General features: G+C 30.7%; 1 protein-coding gene across 1 annotated transcript in view; it reads right to left on the bottom strand.

Moving 5' to 3' along the window:
- Positions 1-19,067, bottom strand: part of LOC126881062 (odorant receptor coreceptor) — a 52,788-nt gene extending 33,721 nt beyond the window's left edge. Inside the window, exons 1-2 of the mRNA XM_050645077.1 lie at positions 18,884-19,067; positions 11,604-11,776 (exon numbers count right to left, since the gene is read on the bottom strand). Coding sequence (XP_050501034.1) covers positions 11,604-11,776 — 173 coding nt within the window. The 5' untranslated portion in view covers positions 18,884-19,067. The remainder of the gene's footprint in view (positions 1-11,603; positions 11,777-18,883) is intronic.
- Between the last annotated feature and the right edge of the window lie 377 nt (positions 19,068-19,444).

The raw sequence follows: 19,444 nt of genomic DNA, 5'->3' as shown, positions 1-19,444 counted from the left end.
ATTTTTTTACCTTCGTAGGAAAGCAACTTTGATACCCTCTCAATAACCCCTGTTCTACGTTTCGCTTGACCGACCGCAGTATGTTTCTCTACACAATCACAGTAATCAACTGTGAAAATCTAGCTTTAGTAAATTCAAAGAGATTTTTCAGCGCTGCCTCTTGGACTATAATGTGATCTTCTGTAATATTCGCCTGATTATAACGTAACATTACTGTTACACGTCAGTTGTACAAGATTGAAAAAATTAATATGTATTACGCATATAATTAATTATAAAAAAATTACTAAATATTTGGAAATACTTAGGTTAAACCAAAATGATCGAATAATGAAAAACGTACTGTTGCGGTGTCGTGCGGTGTGGTTAATCAACGATGTGCTTCTTAAATTTAATCTTAAGTTACGTAGTGTTGATAGATTATTAGAATAACTTAACAATAAAACGAGATTCCATATCTAGTATCACGTCAATTTCGCTCTTATTCCCGCTAAATGTATAAGTATTATTGGTAATTCACTACAAAATTTCCTTCCTTTCGAGGTATCGTATTCGCCCATACGTTTTCTCAGGATCAATGACCATAATAGACAGTTTTTAGGTGCTCTACTTTTTGATGTACGGTAACGTAAAACGTTATATGTATTTGTTATTAGACAAGGCGAAAACGGCGGGTACGTTGGGAAAAATATTTTCATGAGATTTTTTTGCATAATCACATTCGTGAGACATCCCAGAATAAGGATCAAGAAGTCGCCCACGTGAAAAGTGGTTCAATTTAAAAAAAAATTTAATCAAATTTCAAAAATCAATATTTTTGGCTCGGACACATCTTTTTTTTTTTAGGTTCTTTGAGCCATTCTGGCCAAAAAAGTCTGTCATAATTTTTCTCTAAAGTTAATTTTTTTCGAGTTATAAGCAAATTAAAATTTGAAAAACGCGAAAATGACCCTTTTTAAGACTTAATAACTCGGTTAGAAATTATTATTAAGAAAGTTAGATAGTGACGGAATTAAAATTTAAAGCCTCCTCTACATGATTCTGAATCAGATCTGTGTATAAATTTATTACTAAGCTGTTATTTTTAATTAATAACCATGGGCGGTTAAATCATATTGACGCGGCTGTAAATGTGAGTGCAAGTAAGATGCACAATTGGACTGCCGGACTGGGATCTCTCTCGCACTCAGCGTTTACGGCCGCCTAACACGTGCGTGGCACTCATTATTATTACTTAAAAATAACAGCTTACTAATAAAATAATGACAAAAATTTCTTCAGGATCTTGTAGGGGGTGGGGGCATTAAACTTTGATTTAGTCACTTCCTGACTTTCTTAATAATAACTTTTAACCGAGTTATTAAGCCTTGAAAATGGCCATTTTTCTTTTTTCAATTTTAAATTGCTTATAACTCGAAAACGATCAACTTTAGAGAAAAATTATAAGAGACCTTTTTTATCCAGAATGGTCCAAAAACCTAAAAAAATTGTCGTGGCCAAAAATATTGATTTTTGCAATTTAATTAAAAAAAAATTGTTAAAAGAAATTTGGACCACTTTTCGCGTGGGCGACTTCTTGAACCTTATTCTGGATGTCTCACGAATGTGATTGTGCAAAAAAATCTCATGGGAATATTTTTCCCAACGAACCCGCCGTATTTGCCTTATCTACATGCGCAATGAGTAAAATAAGGGATAACGTTTTTGAATAAAAAGAGAAATACGCTAGGGAAATAAGGAGAAAATATACCATGTTGGGGACACTTGAGCAGCCAGGTTTTAAATGGGTTTTTTGGGTACTATATACCTAATACATTATAAATAAAAAATGTTCGTCCCAGTTCGGACGACAATTTTAGTTATTAACAAATAAAGGTCAAAAATGGTTGTTTTTTCGTTTAAATTTTTACAGGTAAAAATTGGGTAGATATTTAAATATTTTATTTTTATAGTATTCTTCTTTTATAGATGAGTCAAGGTTTAAAATGTGAGTTTTTAGATTTTGGTCCTATCATTTGTTGCATTGGAAATTGCAACATAAAACTATAATTTCGAACATAAAATAAAAAATTTGCTATAACTTTTGCGAAAATGACTTTAAGACTTTCATATTGCACAAAACGTTGAGTCAAACAGTCCACATAATGCACAACAAATTTTAAGACGATTCATCAATTAGTTTAAATGTTATTCAGTTTGTTTTTCCCAAAGAGCTTTTTTGCAATGATATTGTTCAGAAAATAATAATGATATATACCCCAGGCTGTGGGTGAAAAAACGTGATATAATTCAGGAATTTTTGAAACCTATCAGGTGTTGTAAAGGACGATGCCAGGAATAACTTCTACTAAAATGTAACCAAAAATATTGTGCGCTTTTTTTTATTGCGATTTTCATTTGTTAAATTTGCAATTTTTAATGATTTTTAATTTTGTAGCTCAGGATATTGATTTTTGGAGAAAAACTTTTTAATAGAAAGTTGTAGTAAATTAAAAAACCTACACTTTGAGCTATGGTAAGTTTAATTTCGTTAATTGGTTATTGCAAAACAGCCTGCGAAATGTCCAAAATGGCCGTTTTTTACAATTGCATTATTTATTGTACAAATAATTTTTTTTTTATTTTTTAAAACTTTAAAATGAAGATCTTTCAATTCCAAACATAAAAAAATGTATAGCCAGATTAACGAATTTGTTGCTTAGATATTATAAATTGTTTATCCCAAGAGGTCAAATGTCGAAGGCTATAACTTTTTGAAAAAAAAAATCGTAGAGTTGGTGAAACATCCAATCTCCTTCTTAAGAGTTATATTTTCATATTCTGATGTAAATAAATGCGTAAAATAGTTTTAAACCTCTAATTTTTGGGTTTGAAAATAAAGGGGCAAATTTCGTTATAAACATTTAGAGCTGAAGCAGCCCTGTACATCCTATGAGTTTTTAACTTACAGATTATTGTTGCTGAAGATGAAATGAAGATTTATAAAGAAATAAAAATGTTCTACGACCAACTGAAGCCGAGATAATTTTTGGGTTTGAAAATAAGGGGGCAAATTTCGTTATAAACATTTAGAGCTGAAACGGCCCTGTATAACCTATGAGTTTCTAACTTACAGATTATTGTTACTGAAAACGAAACGAAGATTTATAAAAAAATTAAAATTTTCTACAACCAACATAAGCCGAGATAATTGTTTTTTTTTTTCTTAAATCGTAGTGCCTTTATTTATAACAATTAAGAAATTATTTTACAGTCATTGACTAAAGAAAGACTTATGTTATCTTAAAATAAAAATTATTATAAAATATAATTACATTTAATTATTAAAAATTATTTTTAATATCGGTGCTTTTGCGAGCGGCCGAATTTTGCAAATCGCTCGGCTCGCTTCAAATCTATATAACTATAAAATAATTTCTTAATTGTTATAAATAAAGGCACTACGACTTAAGAAAAAAAAACAATTATCTCGGCTTCAGTTGGTTGTAGAAAATTTTTATTTTTTATAAATCTTCGTTTTATCTTCAGCAACAATAATCTTTAAGTTAAAAACTCATAGGATGTACAGGGCCGCTTCAGCTCTAAATGTTAATAACGAAATTTGCCCCCTTATTTTCAAACCCAAAAATTAGAGGTTTAAAAATATTTTACGAATTTATTTGCATCAGAATATGAAAATATATCTCTTTAGAAGGAGATTAGATGTTTCACCAACTCTCTACGATTTTTTTTTTCAAAAAGTTATAGCCTTCGACATTTGACCTCTTGGGATAAACAATTTATAATATCTAAGCAACAAATTCGTTAATCTGGCTTTACAATTTTTTTATGTTTGGAATCGAAAGATCTTCATTTTAAAGCTTTGAAAAATAAAAAAATTATTTGTACAATAAATAATGCAATTGTTAAAGACGGCCATTTTGGACTGTTCGAAGGCTGTTTTGCAATAACCATTTAACCAAATTAAACTTACCATACCTCAAATTGTAGGTTTTTTAATTTACTACAACTTTCTATTAAAAAGTTTTTCTCTAAAATCAATATCCTAAGCTGCAAAATTAAAAATCCTTAAAAATTGCAAATTTAACAAATGAAAATCGCAATAAAAAAAGCGCACAATATTTTTGGTTACATTTTAGTAGAAGTTATTCCTGGCATCGTCCTTAACAACACCTGATAGGTTTCAAAAATTCCTGAATTATATCCTGAAATCGACCTATTTTTCACCCACGGCCTGGGGTAATAGCAGTTCTGTGGAATCCACATGAAAGAAGAATCGTTACATATTCAAAGTTTTTAAAAAAATTATTAAAAAGTCATTTTTATCATTCCGAAAACATTTTACTAAAGTAGTCATATTTGGCTTATAAACAATTTGAATAAGTTTGTTAATAATAACTGTAGGCTAAAACTACAATAAGATTTGAAAAGCAGGTATTTTTACACGAATTTTCAAAAAAGAATGTGTGTGTTCTTTGTACGCACATAAGAAGTTATACTTCTATTATATGATTTCAACGAAATAAATATACTTTCAACAGGTTATTTGTATTTTATTTAAAGATTAAACTAATTTTTTATTTTTTTTATTTTATTAAAACAATATCTACCAAAAATAAAAAAAGTTAGATAACACACGGATTTGAACCGGGGATCTCTCGATCTCCGGACGAACGCTCTTCCACTAATCTATACTCCCTTTTCTTTGACAGGTTACAAGATTTCTCATACATACTGACTAATTTAATAGACCCAGTGAAAAGTAGAAAAAACTTTAAAATTTAAAGTAAATATACTTACTATTATTATAAAATATTTTATTCCCAAGGAGGACAAATCCAAAGACACAAAAATTATAATAAATAATACATTTACTAAAAACACTAATATATGTTTAATGACTTATTTGTGCAGATACATACATAATTTGAAATATTAGCAACGAACTACATACTGCCTGTCTGCGCATGCGCCAGGGAATTATATAATTTCACTCTCGATCGTAAAGAAGTATGACTTCAAAAAAACTTTTCGCCTAGTGTAATTACGGTAAAAGTTAGCCACTTTTTTTATTTAATTGACAGCTCTTTGTTTATAACAATTAGGCAACCTAACAAGCACCCTTTTGAAGTTCAAAGAATATAGTTTATGTCAAAGTTTTAAAGTTTTCAAGCTAATAGAAATATCAAAAATATTAAAAAATATTAACAATATTCCTAAAAGATATTTAATTGAAAACTTAGTGGACTATTTTCCTGGTAACACCTCCATGGCTTCTAAAAATTGCAAGTCAGATGGATTCTGAAGCGAAGAAGACAAGAGGGAATTCAAAAAACTTACAATTCACGACCCCGTCTGTTCAGCTGGTAAATTCCAACGGAAAATGGACCTAGATACTCAAAGGAGTAAAACCAATATAAAATGAAATAAAATACCATTTTTATTCAGTTGCAGTGCGAAGGCAAAACTGTCTTATTTTTCACTTAGAACAGAGAGCGAAAACCAGCACTCTAAATAGACGATTTTCGACTCTATTTTGAGTCATCATCAGAGGGACGTGAGTTTGCTGCTCTCTGGCCCAAGTGACGAATCTCCGAGAGCTTGTCCCCGCATTGCAACTGACGTTTATGGAGTAGGTGTCTAACGACATCTGGTAACTGAAAGTCAAAGTTTTAAAGGTGAATTGTAAATTTTTTGAATTCTCTCTTGTCTTCTTCGCTTCAGCATTCATCTGGCTTGCAATTTTTAGAAGCCATGGAGGTGTTAACAGGAAAATGGTCCAATAACTTTTCAATTAAATATCTTTTATAAATATTTTTAGTATTTTTAAATATTTTTGATATTTCTATTAGGTTGAAAATTTGACTTTCAGTTATCAGATGTCGTTAGACACCTACTCCATAAACGTCAGTTGCAATGCGGGGATAAGCTCTAGGAGATTAGTCACTTGGGGCAGAGAGCAGCAAACATACACCTCTCTGATGATGACTCCAAATAGAGTCAAAAATGGTCGATTTAGAGTGCTGGTTTGCGCTCTCTGTCCTAAGTGAAAAGTAAGACAGTTTTGCGTTCGCATTACAACTGAATAAAAATGGTATTTTATTTCATTTTAATATAGTTTATGTTGAAAAGTTTGAGTAAACTTTGAACTTGAACCGAGTGGTTAAAAAAGCTTTAAAAATATCGTCGTAACGAAATGGACTCTTTGTCGGTAGAGTATTATTAAAATCCGTGAACTCAAAAAATGAAATTGATTCTTCAAACATATGTTACGGTTAATATATCCGCAGCTTGTTGATGGATTTTAACCATTATTTTTTAATTTGTATGTACTTGTAGTCTTTTAGAGTACGTTATGTATACATATCCCCACCTAACATTACAAAATGTTAAGGGGGTACGGGGTATAGTATTTTTACTACAAAAACGTTATTACGTAGGTCAAAATTTTTGACGTAAGAGAACTGTCAAAACATTAGAATGTGACTTTTCATTATTGCTATGTTTATTATAAACACGGCAATAATGAAAAGTCCAATAGAGTCTTTTCTTCGATTCTTAAATTCTTGCCTTCGCACCATTTTCTAAAACTTTGGTAGCTATTTTGATAACGGATTTTGGATTTTTCGGGAATAATTGCGGAAAACCCTTCTTCCCAAGCCCGTTCAGTTTCTTCAAATTCACTTTCGCTCATATTTTAATTTATAATAATTAAAATTGTACTTAAAATTATTGACAACTAAATAAAAACTCAATTCTCCATTGTTGTTATGCACCCTAGTTACTACCTAACAACCAAAGTATCTATCTTGATAAAATGAATGAAACTAGTCAATATGACGAAAATGTTTAATTTTATAATTTATAATGGTATCAATCGTGCAAAAAACGTTATAAGCATGTCGAACGTTAAGGGTAACCGATCTCAGACAATAATTGAAGTCGTCGCTCCGCTCCTCCTCCAAACAATTGTCTTCGATCGGTATAAAACCCTTACCGTCCTCTATACTTAATATACTACTTCGCACTGTTTTGTGGCACACATTCATATAATCAAATATCCTTAACTTTCGCGTTGTAATGGTGATGACATAATGAGCAATATATTATGTACAATAAAAATTTTGACAGTTTTGTGGTTTGAAAGAAGTTAGAATTCTTAAATGTCAAAGTTCTAAAAATGATAGAATAGAAATGAATTCCAGTGACGAAGAGTTACAGTTTTTTTTATTTGTTAATCGTAGATAAAATATTGTATGAAACTATGCGTGAAGTACTTTTTGCGAACTTACGCGATGTATAGCACTCGCCCCGCTGTCGCTAGTGCTCTAAAGATCGCGTGCGTTCGCAAAAAGCATAGGTACTTCACGAACTGTTTCATAAATAACTATTTTGGTTTGGCGTTCATTTGACGTATCTAACAAAACTGTTATAACATTTTAAAATTTTAAAACATTTTATCTAAGGAAAAAAATCCCTATTTACGTAATAGTTAGTGTAACACTTTTGTCTAAAGTACGTTCTTCAAAAATAACTTTTAATAGGGCTTTCTCCAAATTATTACGGCTATTGTTTTAATTTAAACTTCTTTATGCTTTATGATAGCTTCAATCTTGATACTTAATAACAGAAGTAAATTCAAATTTATCGCATGAATATTGAGTTAAACTTTGATAGTAAAAATATTTTATGGTTATTTATCTCTTCAGAACTTACGATCCGGCAATAAATCCTTTACCAACATTACTAAATCTGTTTCAATATGAACATTTACTATTATCCTACTTTATTACTTATACCTCTCTTATTTAAATTAAATAGCAAGAGCTTGAATTTGCTGTACATTAAAAATTTATATTAAGTTCTGAGTATATTGATAATTTCTGTTTTTTTTTAATTTATGGTAGCTATCTGTTAAGTACCCGTTATTCCATTTATCTTCTTTCATAGTATCGTCCACTCCGTTTGTTTAATTTCTTTCTTGATTTCGACTTTTTAACGTTTGATGAGTAAATACAGTATAGTCCTCGTTAGTACTGAAATAAATGTCTAATACTAATATTAGATTCATTTCTTTGCTTTATTTATTCGATTATGACTTTATACTATATTGCTATTTGCTAGAAGTGTAGTTATCATCTTGACTTCGCTTAGGTTTATTTCTCCCTTCCAACCATCCAAAACCATGCGAAATATGAATACTGTATAAATGTTAACTAAGAAGGGAGGTAAAACGCATCCTTGGCGTACTTCCTTTTTCAGAATGCTATGCACCGCTTCATTCGAATGTATGTGTCAGGTAAAGGTTAATTAAGTAAACAGATTAATTTAAGTACTACAGTTCTTGTAACCAGTATCTATTATTATTTGCACAGTATATTTTAAACGCCCTTAGATATTGTGTATATTCTAGAACTTTTTCAGGTATCTCTGTCGAAAATTCTAGAAAACCATTTCGATGTTCCGCTTCTAATCTTTACTTTAACAGTAGAATATCAGATATTGGAGAAGTTCCGCCAGAGATGCTGGAGGGCACAAATCTATCGGAGTATTGTCTAAGCAATGACATGATTTTAAATGCTAAGGGGCGCCATATTAATAACTTCATGAACACCAACTCTTTCTGTTTAATAAATAGTAGGACTGAGTCTGATACACCGGTACAATTTACTCACATTAGCAAAGCTGGAAATAATGTAATTGACTTTTATTATTAGCATTTATCCAGAACAGTGCAATACCTATTATCCAATTTTATGTGTAATGAACCATAACAGCCCTTCTGACCACTTTGGTATACTGGTAACTTGCGTTTCCGACTTTTTTCGTGAAAGTCGTTTCAAAAAAACACTTCCAAAACTTAAAAAAACTATTTATCAATGAAATACTGATCTTGCCTTTTTCTATAAAATTGCTATGCCACATTCCATTAAAACGTCTCTTTCTATAAATATTGATGCACAGGAACTATACAATAATCTATTGTCAGCAATTAAGGAAAGCGCTTCGCAATTACAACTTTGTAAAGAAAAATCTTTCCCGTCGTGTATCAGGCAAAGTCCACCATGGTTTGATCATGCATGTACCGCAGCTAAAAATAACATGAAACAAAGTCTCAAAGCAGCTAAAGCCAATAACTTCCGCGACCCCTATAAAACAAATTTTTTGACATAAAAAAACCTATAGACAAATAATTAAAAAGAAAAATCATGTATATTTTCATAACTTGTATTCTCAACTTACAAACAGCAGGGACTCCAAAACATTCTGGTCAGTGATTAAGAAATTTCGGAAAAATCACAATACTTCTTTTATCGATGTAGACGTATGGGAACAATTTTATTCGACTATATATCCCCCAAAACTATATCATACTGCCTGTTTTTTTGATGCAAGACATCTCATTTTTGACGCTATTATAACCAGTGACGAAATATATAGAATTGGAAAGAGATCCTTTGTAAAAGGTATAAAATTTTTTTTTATTAAAAATCCCTTAAAAGGGCTACATCACAACAAAACGTTTTCGATTTTTATAAAAAATCATCATCAGTGTTCGATAAACTGGATGCTAGCTGAGCCACAAAAGAAAAATATCTGGGTAAAAACCCTTTACATAAAATATAGATGCCTTAAAAGTGCATACTTCAATAAAAAGGCCTGTGATGGTCACATGGCAAACAGGATAATGCCCTAAGGTAAAGTATACAGGTTTCCCAACACGTGGGATCCAAATTGAGTTGATCACATTTCAATGACTTAATGGCAACTGTGACCATCACAGGCCTTTTTATTGAAGTATGCACTTTTAAGGCATCTACATTTTATGTAAAGGGTTTTTACCCAGATATTTTTCTTTTGTGGCTCAGCTAGCATCCAGTTTATCAAACACTGATGATGATTTTTTATAAAAATCGAAAACTTTTTGTTGTGATGTAGCCCTTTTAAGGGATTTTTAATAAAAAAAAAATTTATACCTTTTACAAAGGATCTCTTTCCAATTTTGTGATTGTTGGTATACAGCCAACTACAGGAAAACTTTTTCTTTTCCTTGTGGATTTTGAAATATATAGAGTTCTAAATAACTGTCCCGATCGTAAATCGCCTGGAACTGACCATATTTCTTATGAATTTTTTAAAAATCTTCCAAATAATTGGATACTTTATTTAACGGTCATTAACATATACGTGTTAACGGGCGTATACATGTTTAATAGAATACTGGAAACAACCATTACGCCGCATAACTGGAGTGAAGTCATTTTTACTATGATATTTAAAAAGGGCAACAGAGATGATCCAGCAAACTATAGAGGTATTGACTTACTTAACTGTGCTGAAAAAATATTAACTAATATTTTGTTAAATAGACTCGGAGATTGGGTTGAAGAAAATAATGTTATTCCCGAATGTCAGTCGGGTTTCGGGGGATCAGGAGTTTGCATTAATAATGTGTTCACCCTCACTTCTGCTGTACAACTGCAACTACGAATGAAAAAACGCGTACGTGTACGCTAAAAAGTGTACGCTGCCTTTGTAGATTATAAGCGGGCTTTTGACTCCATTGTCCGTCATTTGCTGTGGCAAAAGGTATTTGGCCTTGGGGTGAGTTCTAAAATAATAGCCGTTTTGAAAAACATTTATAATAATGCTAGAATGTACATCAAAATTCCAAACGACTACACAAGACCATCTGATATCTCAACGGGAGTCTTAGAGGGTGAACCTTTGAGCCCTCTATTATTAGTTTATTTATTGCGGATATAGAACAATTTTTTATTAGTCAAGGATCAAAAGGTATCTCCATTGCTAGCCAAAATCAAATCATAATGCTATTGTGTGCTGATGATTCGGTCATTCTTTGTGACTCGGAAGTTGAACTCGGTAAAAATTTAAGTTATCTAGAAATATACAGTGACCAAAACCAGCTAACTGTAAATGTTGGCAAAACCAAAATTATTCCATTTGCCCGAAGCGGTCAAATTGGCAACAGAGAAGTTTCTATATAAGAACGAAAACATTGAAATTGTCAACAAATTTGTATACCTTAGAGTCACCCTAACCACAACATTACTTTTTAAAGCAATGTCCGATACAACAGTGGAAAAAGCAAAACACGCAATTGGTAACGTAATAGGTTTAATGGCTAAAACCAAAATGAATTCGTGGAAATCTCGTGTGCAACTTTTCGATTCGCTAGTTCAAAGCCTTGTAATGAACTTTGTGCCCGTTTGGGGAATGATATATGCTGCCCAGTTATATAAATATAATTTGATTTCAAATCAACTTATATACTTCTATTTGGGTGTAAAATTTTTAGTTATCTATTTTGTTTCACAAAAGTTAAAAGAAATTATTTACTAAAAAATAATGTCTGAATGGAGGGGGCTAATCTGGTAATGCTATAATAATATACTGATATAATATATCTTGTTAAGGGCCTGATGATGCTGTAAATGTTAAACATCGACACCGGTCGCCCAAAAATTTTTATTTTTACTTCTACATTCTAAATAAAAAAAATCTAACAAGACTGTGAGTAGTAGACTTATTACCTACCCTACATAAATAATATAGATGTATTTATAATAACTATAACTTACCCGTATTGAAGTAAGCATAAAACTAAATGGACACAGCAGTATCCAACTCTTAATGTGTGAAGCGATCCAGAATTATCGGCGTAATAGTTAAACATGAAATGTCCAGAAGCCTGGATGAGTCTTATATTTGGCATCAAATCGGCCACAAGGCCGGATACCTTAAATTTCATCATCTGTAAACAAGCAAGAAATGTTTTAATAAAACCTCACAAAAAAATATTTAGTCTAGCAAAATAAAATTACACTACATGTAAATCAAAATGTAATTTCGTACAGGTTGCAACAAATTTTATATCAAAGTTTAGGTGAGTACAAAAGATATTTTCGTGAAAATATCCAAATCGTATAAGAGAATTGTTGATCAACAGTAGTAAAAAGTAGAGTATGTAGTGAAAATATCTTCTTCTTCAGGCGCCATCTCCGCTACGGAGGTTGGCAATCATCGTAGCTATTTTAATTTTTGTTTTTTTTTTATTTTTTTATTTTTTTTTAATTTTAAATTTTTTAATTTTAATTTTTGAGACAGTAGCTCTAAATAGTTGAAAATATGGTAACATTTGATAAACAAATTCAATATCTCATAAATTATTAAATATTTTTTGACCAATTTTTTTGCTTCATACTAGTAACTTTGCTCAAATCCTCCTGTAAAATAAAATAATAATTTTTTGCAAATTTGTTTTTCAAGTTTTATATATAATTATTTAAATAAATAGAAGGTCAAATTTAATTTAGTAAGTCTTAACTAAAAGCTCTGTCGTTCACCTTTACAGAAAAAAATCGTAAAGACCTTCATAAGAACGTGAATTACCGCAGCAGTTAAACAAGTAAATATTGTTCAAAAATTCTCACTTTTTAGTTATTTAAATAATGATCCCCTTATATTATACTTATATATGATTATAGAATACTATTTTAAAAATATCTTTTGTATTCACATAAAATTTTATATAAAATTTGTTTCAACGTATACGGAATTACATTTTGATTTTGTTTTATTTTATTAGGCTATGAAGTAGTTTAAAATAATCAGTTTGTTCGAACTTTTTTTTATTTTGGGTATATTATTTTTCTACTTGTTACTTATCAATGACAAAATTATGTTACCAAAGACACTGAAATCATTGATGCGAGTATGTATTTCCGATCATGTTCTGCCGCCCTATTGCACCGATAAAAATAAAGGTAGTTGTCAGAACAATTTATGACTAAAATAAATATTAAGAAACCTCGGGATTTGACTTAAGTACAGGCAAAATTTTAAAAGAATTGTCCCCGAAATGCTTTAATTAATAACATATGTTTTTAACGCCCCCATTTAAACATACAGTGTGTAATAAAGGAAAGTTTTTGTTTCTGAACTGTAAATTTTCTTTGGGGAAAAATAAATAAAAAGTGATTATTATTATTATTATTATACTTAAACAATGACAGAGGGACCAGTCCCTATTATGCCCAAAAACAAAGAAATTACATAAGTAACCTACTAGTAAATACAATATAAACAAAAAAACAACAACAAAAAAGATACATATTCAAAATAAAGGCCTTAAGCTATCACTTTTAGAATCAATGGAAATTAATAAATTGAAAAATACAGATATAATTCTGAATGACCAACTCGAGACAAACAGCTCCCCACTCCTCAACCTCTTCAGTTAAAGACTTAAAAAGGCAAACACATTGTAAAATTGAGAAAGGCACTTTGCCGAAACAGCTGTAGTAATAACATAGTTGTAATAAATTTTGTGGAAGTATAGAAAACAAACGTTTTTCAGTGTTTTATTGTGAGAAAATAGATACAATTTGGGTTTACATAAAAAAAATATTTCAACTCTATAAGAAAACTGTCAAGCAACAAATTTTTTATTTTCGAAATTTTAGTTTTATTTTGCAATTTCTGAAGCAACAAATGATCGGACCGAAACTCAAAAATTGCCATTTTAAACCTTTGTTTATCTACTAAAAGGTGAATACTATAGATAAGATATTTAATTACTTATTTTTACCTGTAACGATCTAAACGGAAAACTGCCATTTTTTGACCCTTATTTGTTAGTAACTAAAATTCTCGTCCGAACTGGAACGGGCAATTTTGTATTTATATTGTAATAGGTATATAGTATCCAAAATATCATTTGCAACCTGGCTGGTCAAGTGTCCCGAACAGGGTATTATGGTATATTTTTGCCTTATTTTCCTGGATTAAGTATGATTGTATGAAATATAGCGGCTCAATGGGTTATATACTATTAATGCTCAAAGGGCAAATGGTTCAGTGCTCGAATAGAACGCGTGGTTTTTGCTAGTTCAATGGACACAAACCAATAATAAACAATTTATACCAATATACAAATCTAAGTATTTTACTTTTGTATGAGAAAATTACAGTCTTTATTTTTTGTGAAAATTTTTTTCCTGTTTTAAATTATTTTTGCATTTATTTTGTTTAAAAAAATTTAAAAAATGTAATTCTCTACAAAAATTCTTAAGATATCGTGTATTTTAGAAAAACACATAGATTTTGAGTCACGTCCAAAAAACCAAAGAGTGGACAAATGACACCACACACATCTTATGGAAAGTATAATGTCAATAAAATTCAATAAAATTTATATGAATAGATTCGTTTCAAATTAACGGTCAATTCTTATCATTGCGCCAACTCTGAATTTTCAGTAATAAGAGCAGAAATTGATAAAAATAAATCTGAAATCAAATGGGTACGTACATAAGTTAGAGAGAGAAAAAATATTTTAAAACACCCAAATTATCGGTACTTCATAAATCTTCTCGGGCTATTAAGCATCTTATTATAATAGTTTCACTAATCCGCTTAGGCCCAGCGGTGTTTAAGCTGTTTTGAATAGCACCCAGAGCAACAGTGATTGTAACTGACACTTTTATAGACTATAAAAATGTGATTTGGATAAAGTTTAATTTGCAATTTGGGCCGTAATTAATCATAACTAAGAGTTGGCGCAATGATAAGAATTGACCGTTAATTTAAAACGAATATATTCGTATAAATTTTATTGAATTTGAGTGACATTATATTTTCAATAAGATGTGTGTGGTGTCCTTTACCCGATCTCAAAAACTCAATGTAAGGATTCTTCGATTTTACCAGTTTTATACCCTAATTGACTTAATAAATAAAATTATGCACAATAAAATTCTTTAAATTCCTTCTATCCCATGGTTTTTTGAGATAGTCACTTTGGATATAATATGTATACTTTAATTTCTTTTTGTGATGGAAATAACAATTTTACTTTAAAATAATGTTATTATTTTTTATTCTTTATTAATCCTCTTTATTATATTTTATTATTTCGGATATTGTTCTCAAAATACAAAACATTAATAAATTTAGCAACTTTTTTTTAACTTGGTAAAAAATCCGAATAATTTAAATTTTATTTGAATCAATCATATTGACAATTTAGACTTTAGACATAATTATGCACTTTAAAGTAGATGACTTTAAAATGATATTCTCATATTTTTGAGTTGCGTTCCTGAAACGACTATATTGGAAGATAGTTCTTTTCTTTAGATTACATGAAATCAACTTTAACTTAAGAATACCTCTCAGAAATATCATAACATTGTGGTTTTTCTTTAAAAATACAACCAAGTGCAATCATGAAGGTACAATTCGTCTATTAGTGATCCTATATTAAATCATTAGGAAAAAACCTCAAAGTACTTATATTTAGTTAACTCCGAATTTTAACACCAAAATCTGATTTGATATGTATGATATTTTAAAAAATAAATGATGATCAGTTCAAACTCCGCTTATTAGAGATAATCCGAGTGTTCCATTTTACAATTTATTTTTTCAAACCAATCTAAACCAATTGGTAACAGAACCTACTAGATATCGTCAAGGTAATACACCTTCAATTTTAGATTTGATAATCACTAATGAGAAAGAACTTATCAGTGAAATTCATTCTCTTTCACCAATAGGTATTTCGGACCATGTAGTTCTTCAGACAAAAGTTCAATTGGACGTTACTGGAGTAATTAAAGAAAAAATAGTTAAAGAGTTTAGTAAAATAGATTATGTTAAATTAGATCACTATTTTAGAGAAGTAATTTGGCCGGATTTGGATAAATGTTCTTGTAATGATTCTTGTAATAAATATAAAGAAATTATATATAAAGGTATTGATGTACTTCAAAGTACACTATTACGACTAATCCCAGAAGCACTTGGATCGATAACCGACTGATCGCAATGACTAAAGAAAAACCTTTTATGGAAAAGAGTTAGAAAAATCCATCTGAAGAAGACATACTTACACATAAACAATTTTCCAACGGATTGACAAAGGAGTTGAGATTGTCGAGTTAGCTCCAGAGGTCCCAAATTTTTTTACAGATACGTTAGATCAAAATTCTGTACAAAAACTGGTATACCGTTATTAGAAAAATCTAATGGCGAAATATGTTTAAAAGAAGAGGTTTGTGAATTATTTGCTGAGACATTTTCCAGTACTTTTACAGTTGACACGGAGGCTGCGTTTTCAGGTTTGCCCACTACTGATAGAATAATGGAGAGTTTATCAATAATTGACATCTCTACTGAATTGGTTAGAGAGAGATATTAGGTTCTTTAAAGACTACTGCATCTCCTGGATCGGAACATATTTCACCAATGTTATATCATAATTGTGTAGATAGTTTAGCGGCTCCATCTGCAGCTTTATTGGCCAAATCTTTGCAAATATTGCAAACAAATTCAATACCAGCTTCATGGAAATCTGGTATAGTAACACCGATATATAAAAGTGGAAATAAACTCCTTTCGTCTAATTATCGCCCAGTAACAGTTCCACCAACAACAGTTAAAATAATGTAAAAATTAATAGCTAATGAATTAATATCCTTTTGATTAGAGCATAATGTTATTCCAGTCTCTCAACATGGATTTCTGAAAAACCATTCTTTAACTAGCAACCTTCTTCACTCTCTTAATGAATGGACTTTATCTTTGGACCGACATGAACCGATTGACATTATTTATATAGGTTTTTCTCCTGCATTTGATAAGGTACTATAAAAAAATTAATGCTGAAGCTAGAACATTACGGAGTGAGTGGTGAGTTGTTATTGTGGTTAGAAAACTTCTCTGAAATAACTTATTCGGTCAAAGTGGAAACTGACTGCAGAGTGTTCCTCGTGCGGTAGCCAGTGGTGTCCCTCAGGGATCAATATTAGGGCCTATTCTTTTTTTATTGTATGTATCTGATTTAACGTCCGGATGCCAGTCAAAATCAGTTTCATATGCCGACGATTTAAAGTTATATTACTGTCCCTATATTGTTAATACTCTTCAGAGTGACCTTAACCAGCTATCAAAATGGAGCTTGAAATGGGCTATTGCAATAAATACGCGTAAGTGTTGTGTCGGTCAATGTGGATATAATAATTCATGTTATATAACATATTTTTGGGATTGAGCTCCTCTGAAGTTAATGACTTGGGCGTTACGGTCAACCAAACGTTAGGTTGGTCTACTCAAACAGCAAAAGTAGTCGGTAAAGCTAACTCTGCTTTATACCTCATATCAAAAGCTTTTCCTAGAATGTCTCCAGACTTGTTTTTGAAACTCTATAAAAGTTTTGTCACGCCTCACCTGGAATTTGCGGTATCTGTTTGGTCACCTCATTTACAAAGAGATATTAATTTATTAGAAAAAGTACAACGAAGAGCTACTAAGCTACCTTTTAATTATGAAAGATTAAGCTATGAAACTCTATTAAGAAAGCTTAAGTTGTCTCCATTGACTCATAGAAGAGAGAGAGGTGATTTAATATCTACTTATAGAATTCTTAGGGGGGAATTTCGGGGAACATCGAAGTTTTTTAATATCACCGAAGATGTTAGACTACAAGGTCATCACTATAAATTGAAAAAGGAACCTTTTAAAACTACTGTGAGGCAAAACTTTTTGGTAAATCGAGTTTTTGATAAATGGAACAGTCTAAGTGATGACATCGTATGAGCTATTAGCTTAAATAGTTTCAAAACAGGTTTGATGAGAACTAACTAGACATTGTAAGTGCAATGTTAGCCATTTTTGTTAAAAAAGTTGTTATAAAATGTAAGGATATATTTTATGTTTTTTTCTTTATGAGAAAAAAATTTGTAATTTGTGGATATACCTACTTTTTAATTTTTGTTTTTTGTTTTTTTTTTCTATTGTTTTAAGAACTTTTGTAAAAACCAATTCTTTTGAATATTTACTTTAATTTAATTTTTATTTTGTAAGAATTTGTTTTATGTTATATTATTTAGTTTAAAACCTACAAATATTTTGTACTTTGAGCCATATAAGCTTTGCTTTGGCTGGGTATTATTGTATAATAATAATAATTGAAGTCATTCCAAAGAACCTCCTCGAAAGCATAAAAAGGCTGGGTCTAAATGAACATCTTTACAAGACCATCCAGAAAGCTGTGCTACTCGCAACTGCCAGATGTGTACGAAAATTTTTGGGAGATACACCTGCATACCAAGTCAGCTAGGGCTGATAACCCGAAAAGAGTCCCACCAGAGCTCAATCCTTTTGATACCGTAGGTATCTGCGATGAGTCATTTTTTCCCTTAGAGGGAGTGTGAGCCGTATGCTAAATCTGGCTAATAATAATGCAGTCTCGATATTTTATTGACTTATCTACTAATAGTGATATTTTCTTCCTACTAATTTTTTTTTATGGGTAATCAGGTCCTCCAGCATTTTACAGACGAATTTGCGACGCAATTGGTTTCATTTGACATAATTAGAAGCGCTAATATAATTTTTTTTGTATATGCGTACATATTTGAGAACTATTAAATTCTCTATTTTTGATATAAGATTGATGTCCACTTATTCTAACACGTAATGGTCTTGATGTTGTACCTAAATAAAAATGTTCGCATTCACAAGGTATTTTACAAATACAATTCTTTGTTATTTTAAATGTTGTTGAAACGTTGAGTTTATTTCTTATTGATTTATGTTTCGCTGCTTTTTTTCATGTGTGGTATTATTATTTTTCCCGCGTTTATTACAAAGTACATTATAAGAAGAATTTTTTACCAAGTAATAGAAAACAAGATTTGTTTCATTTATTAATGTTTTATGTTTTGGCAACGATTTCCAAAGTGGAAATGGAAATGGTTAAATAAATTTGTTTAAACTAAAATTGTGGCTTATATCCAAGATTGGGGCATATCCAAAAAATTGTGACGAAAACACGAAAACATTTATAGATATTTACCTTGATGGTGAAATAAGTCCCAGTTTTTTTCGAAAATTCCGATGATCACTGCTACATTCAAAATTGACCAAAACTCACGCCGTCACTCCAAACTCGCGCATTGTCGCACCAACAACTGAAAATTCGAGAGGACCAAAAGTCTAGTTAAGAAAATTAAGTAGGCCTCAACCCACTTGACTCTTTCTCAAATAACCAAGATAGAATAAGACTCTAAACGTGTTCAAACGTTTCTCGCAAAATTAGAGCCTCGTGTACCAATCAGAAAGTGGCTCATCTACGAGAAAGGCGGAGCTAGTCACGTGATCCGTATTGTATTATCTAGCTATGGATACCCTCCCCGACGATAAAAGATGTGGCCTATAATTTCATTGAAAAATCTTTAATAATTCATCTCATTTAATATTGATGCCGAAACAATGAATCGGTATAAATGACAATCCGATGGAGTTTGTTCTAAATGATTGGGTTGATTCGTTATAATTTTGAAAAGTTATAAAACTACGTATTTTAGATATCGATTTGATATTTAGCTTTGTTACTTGAACTTGTGCATTTGTTGCA

This window comes from Diabrotica virgifera, chromosome 3 (genome assembly GCF_917563875.1).
Source record: "Diabrotica virgifera virgifera chromosome 3, PGI_DIABVI_V3a".
Lineage (NCBI taxonomy): Eukaryota > Metazoa > Arthropoda > Insecta > Coleoptera > Chrysomelidae > Diabrotica > Diabrotica virgifera.
Note: the sequence above shows the minus strand (reverse complement) of the source record. Positions and strands in the feature narration are given on the sequence as shown.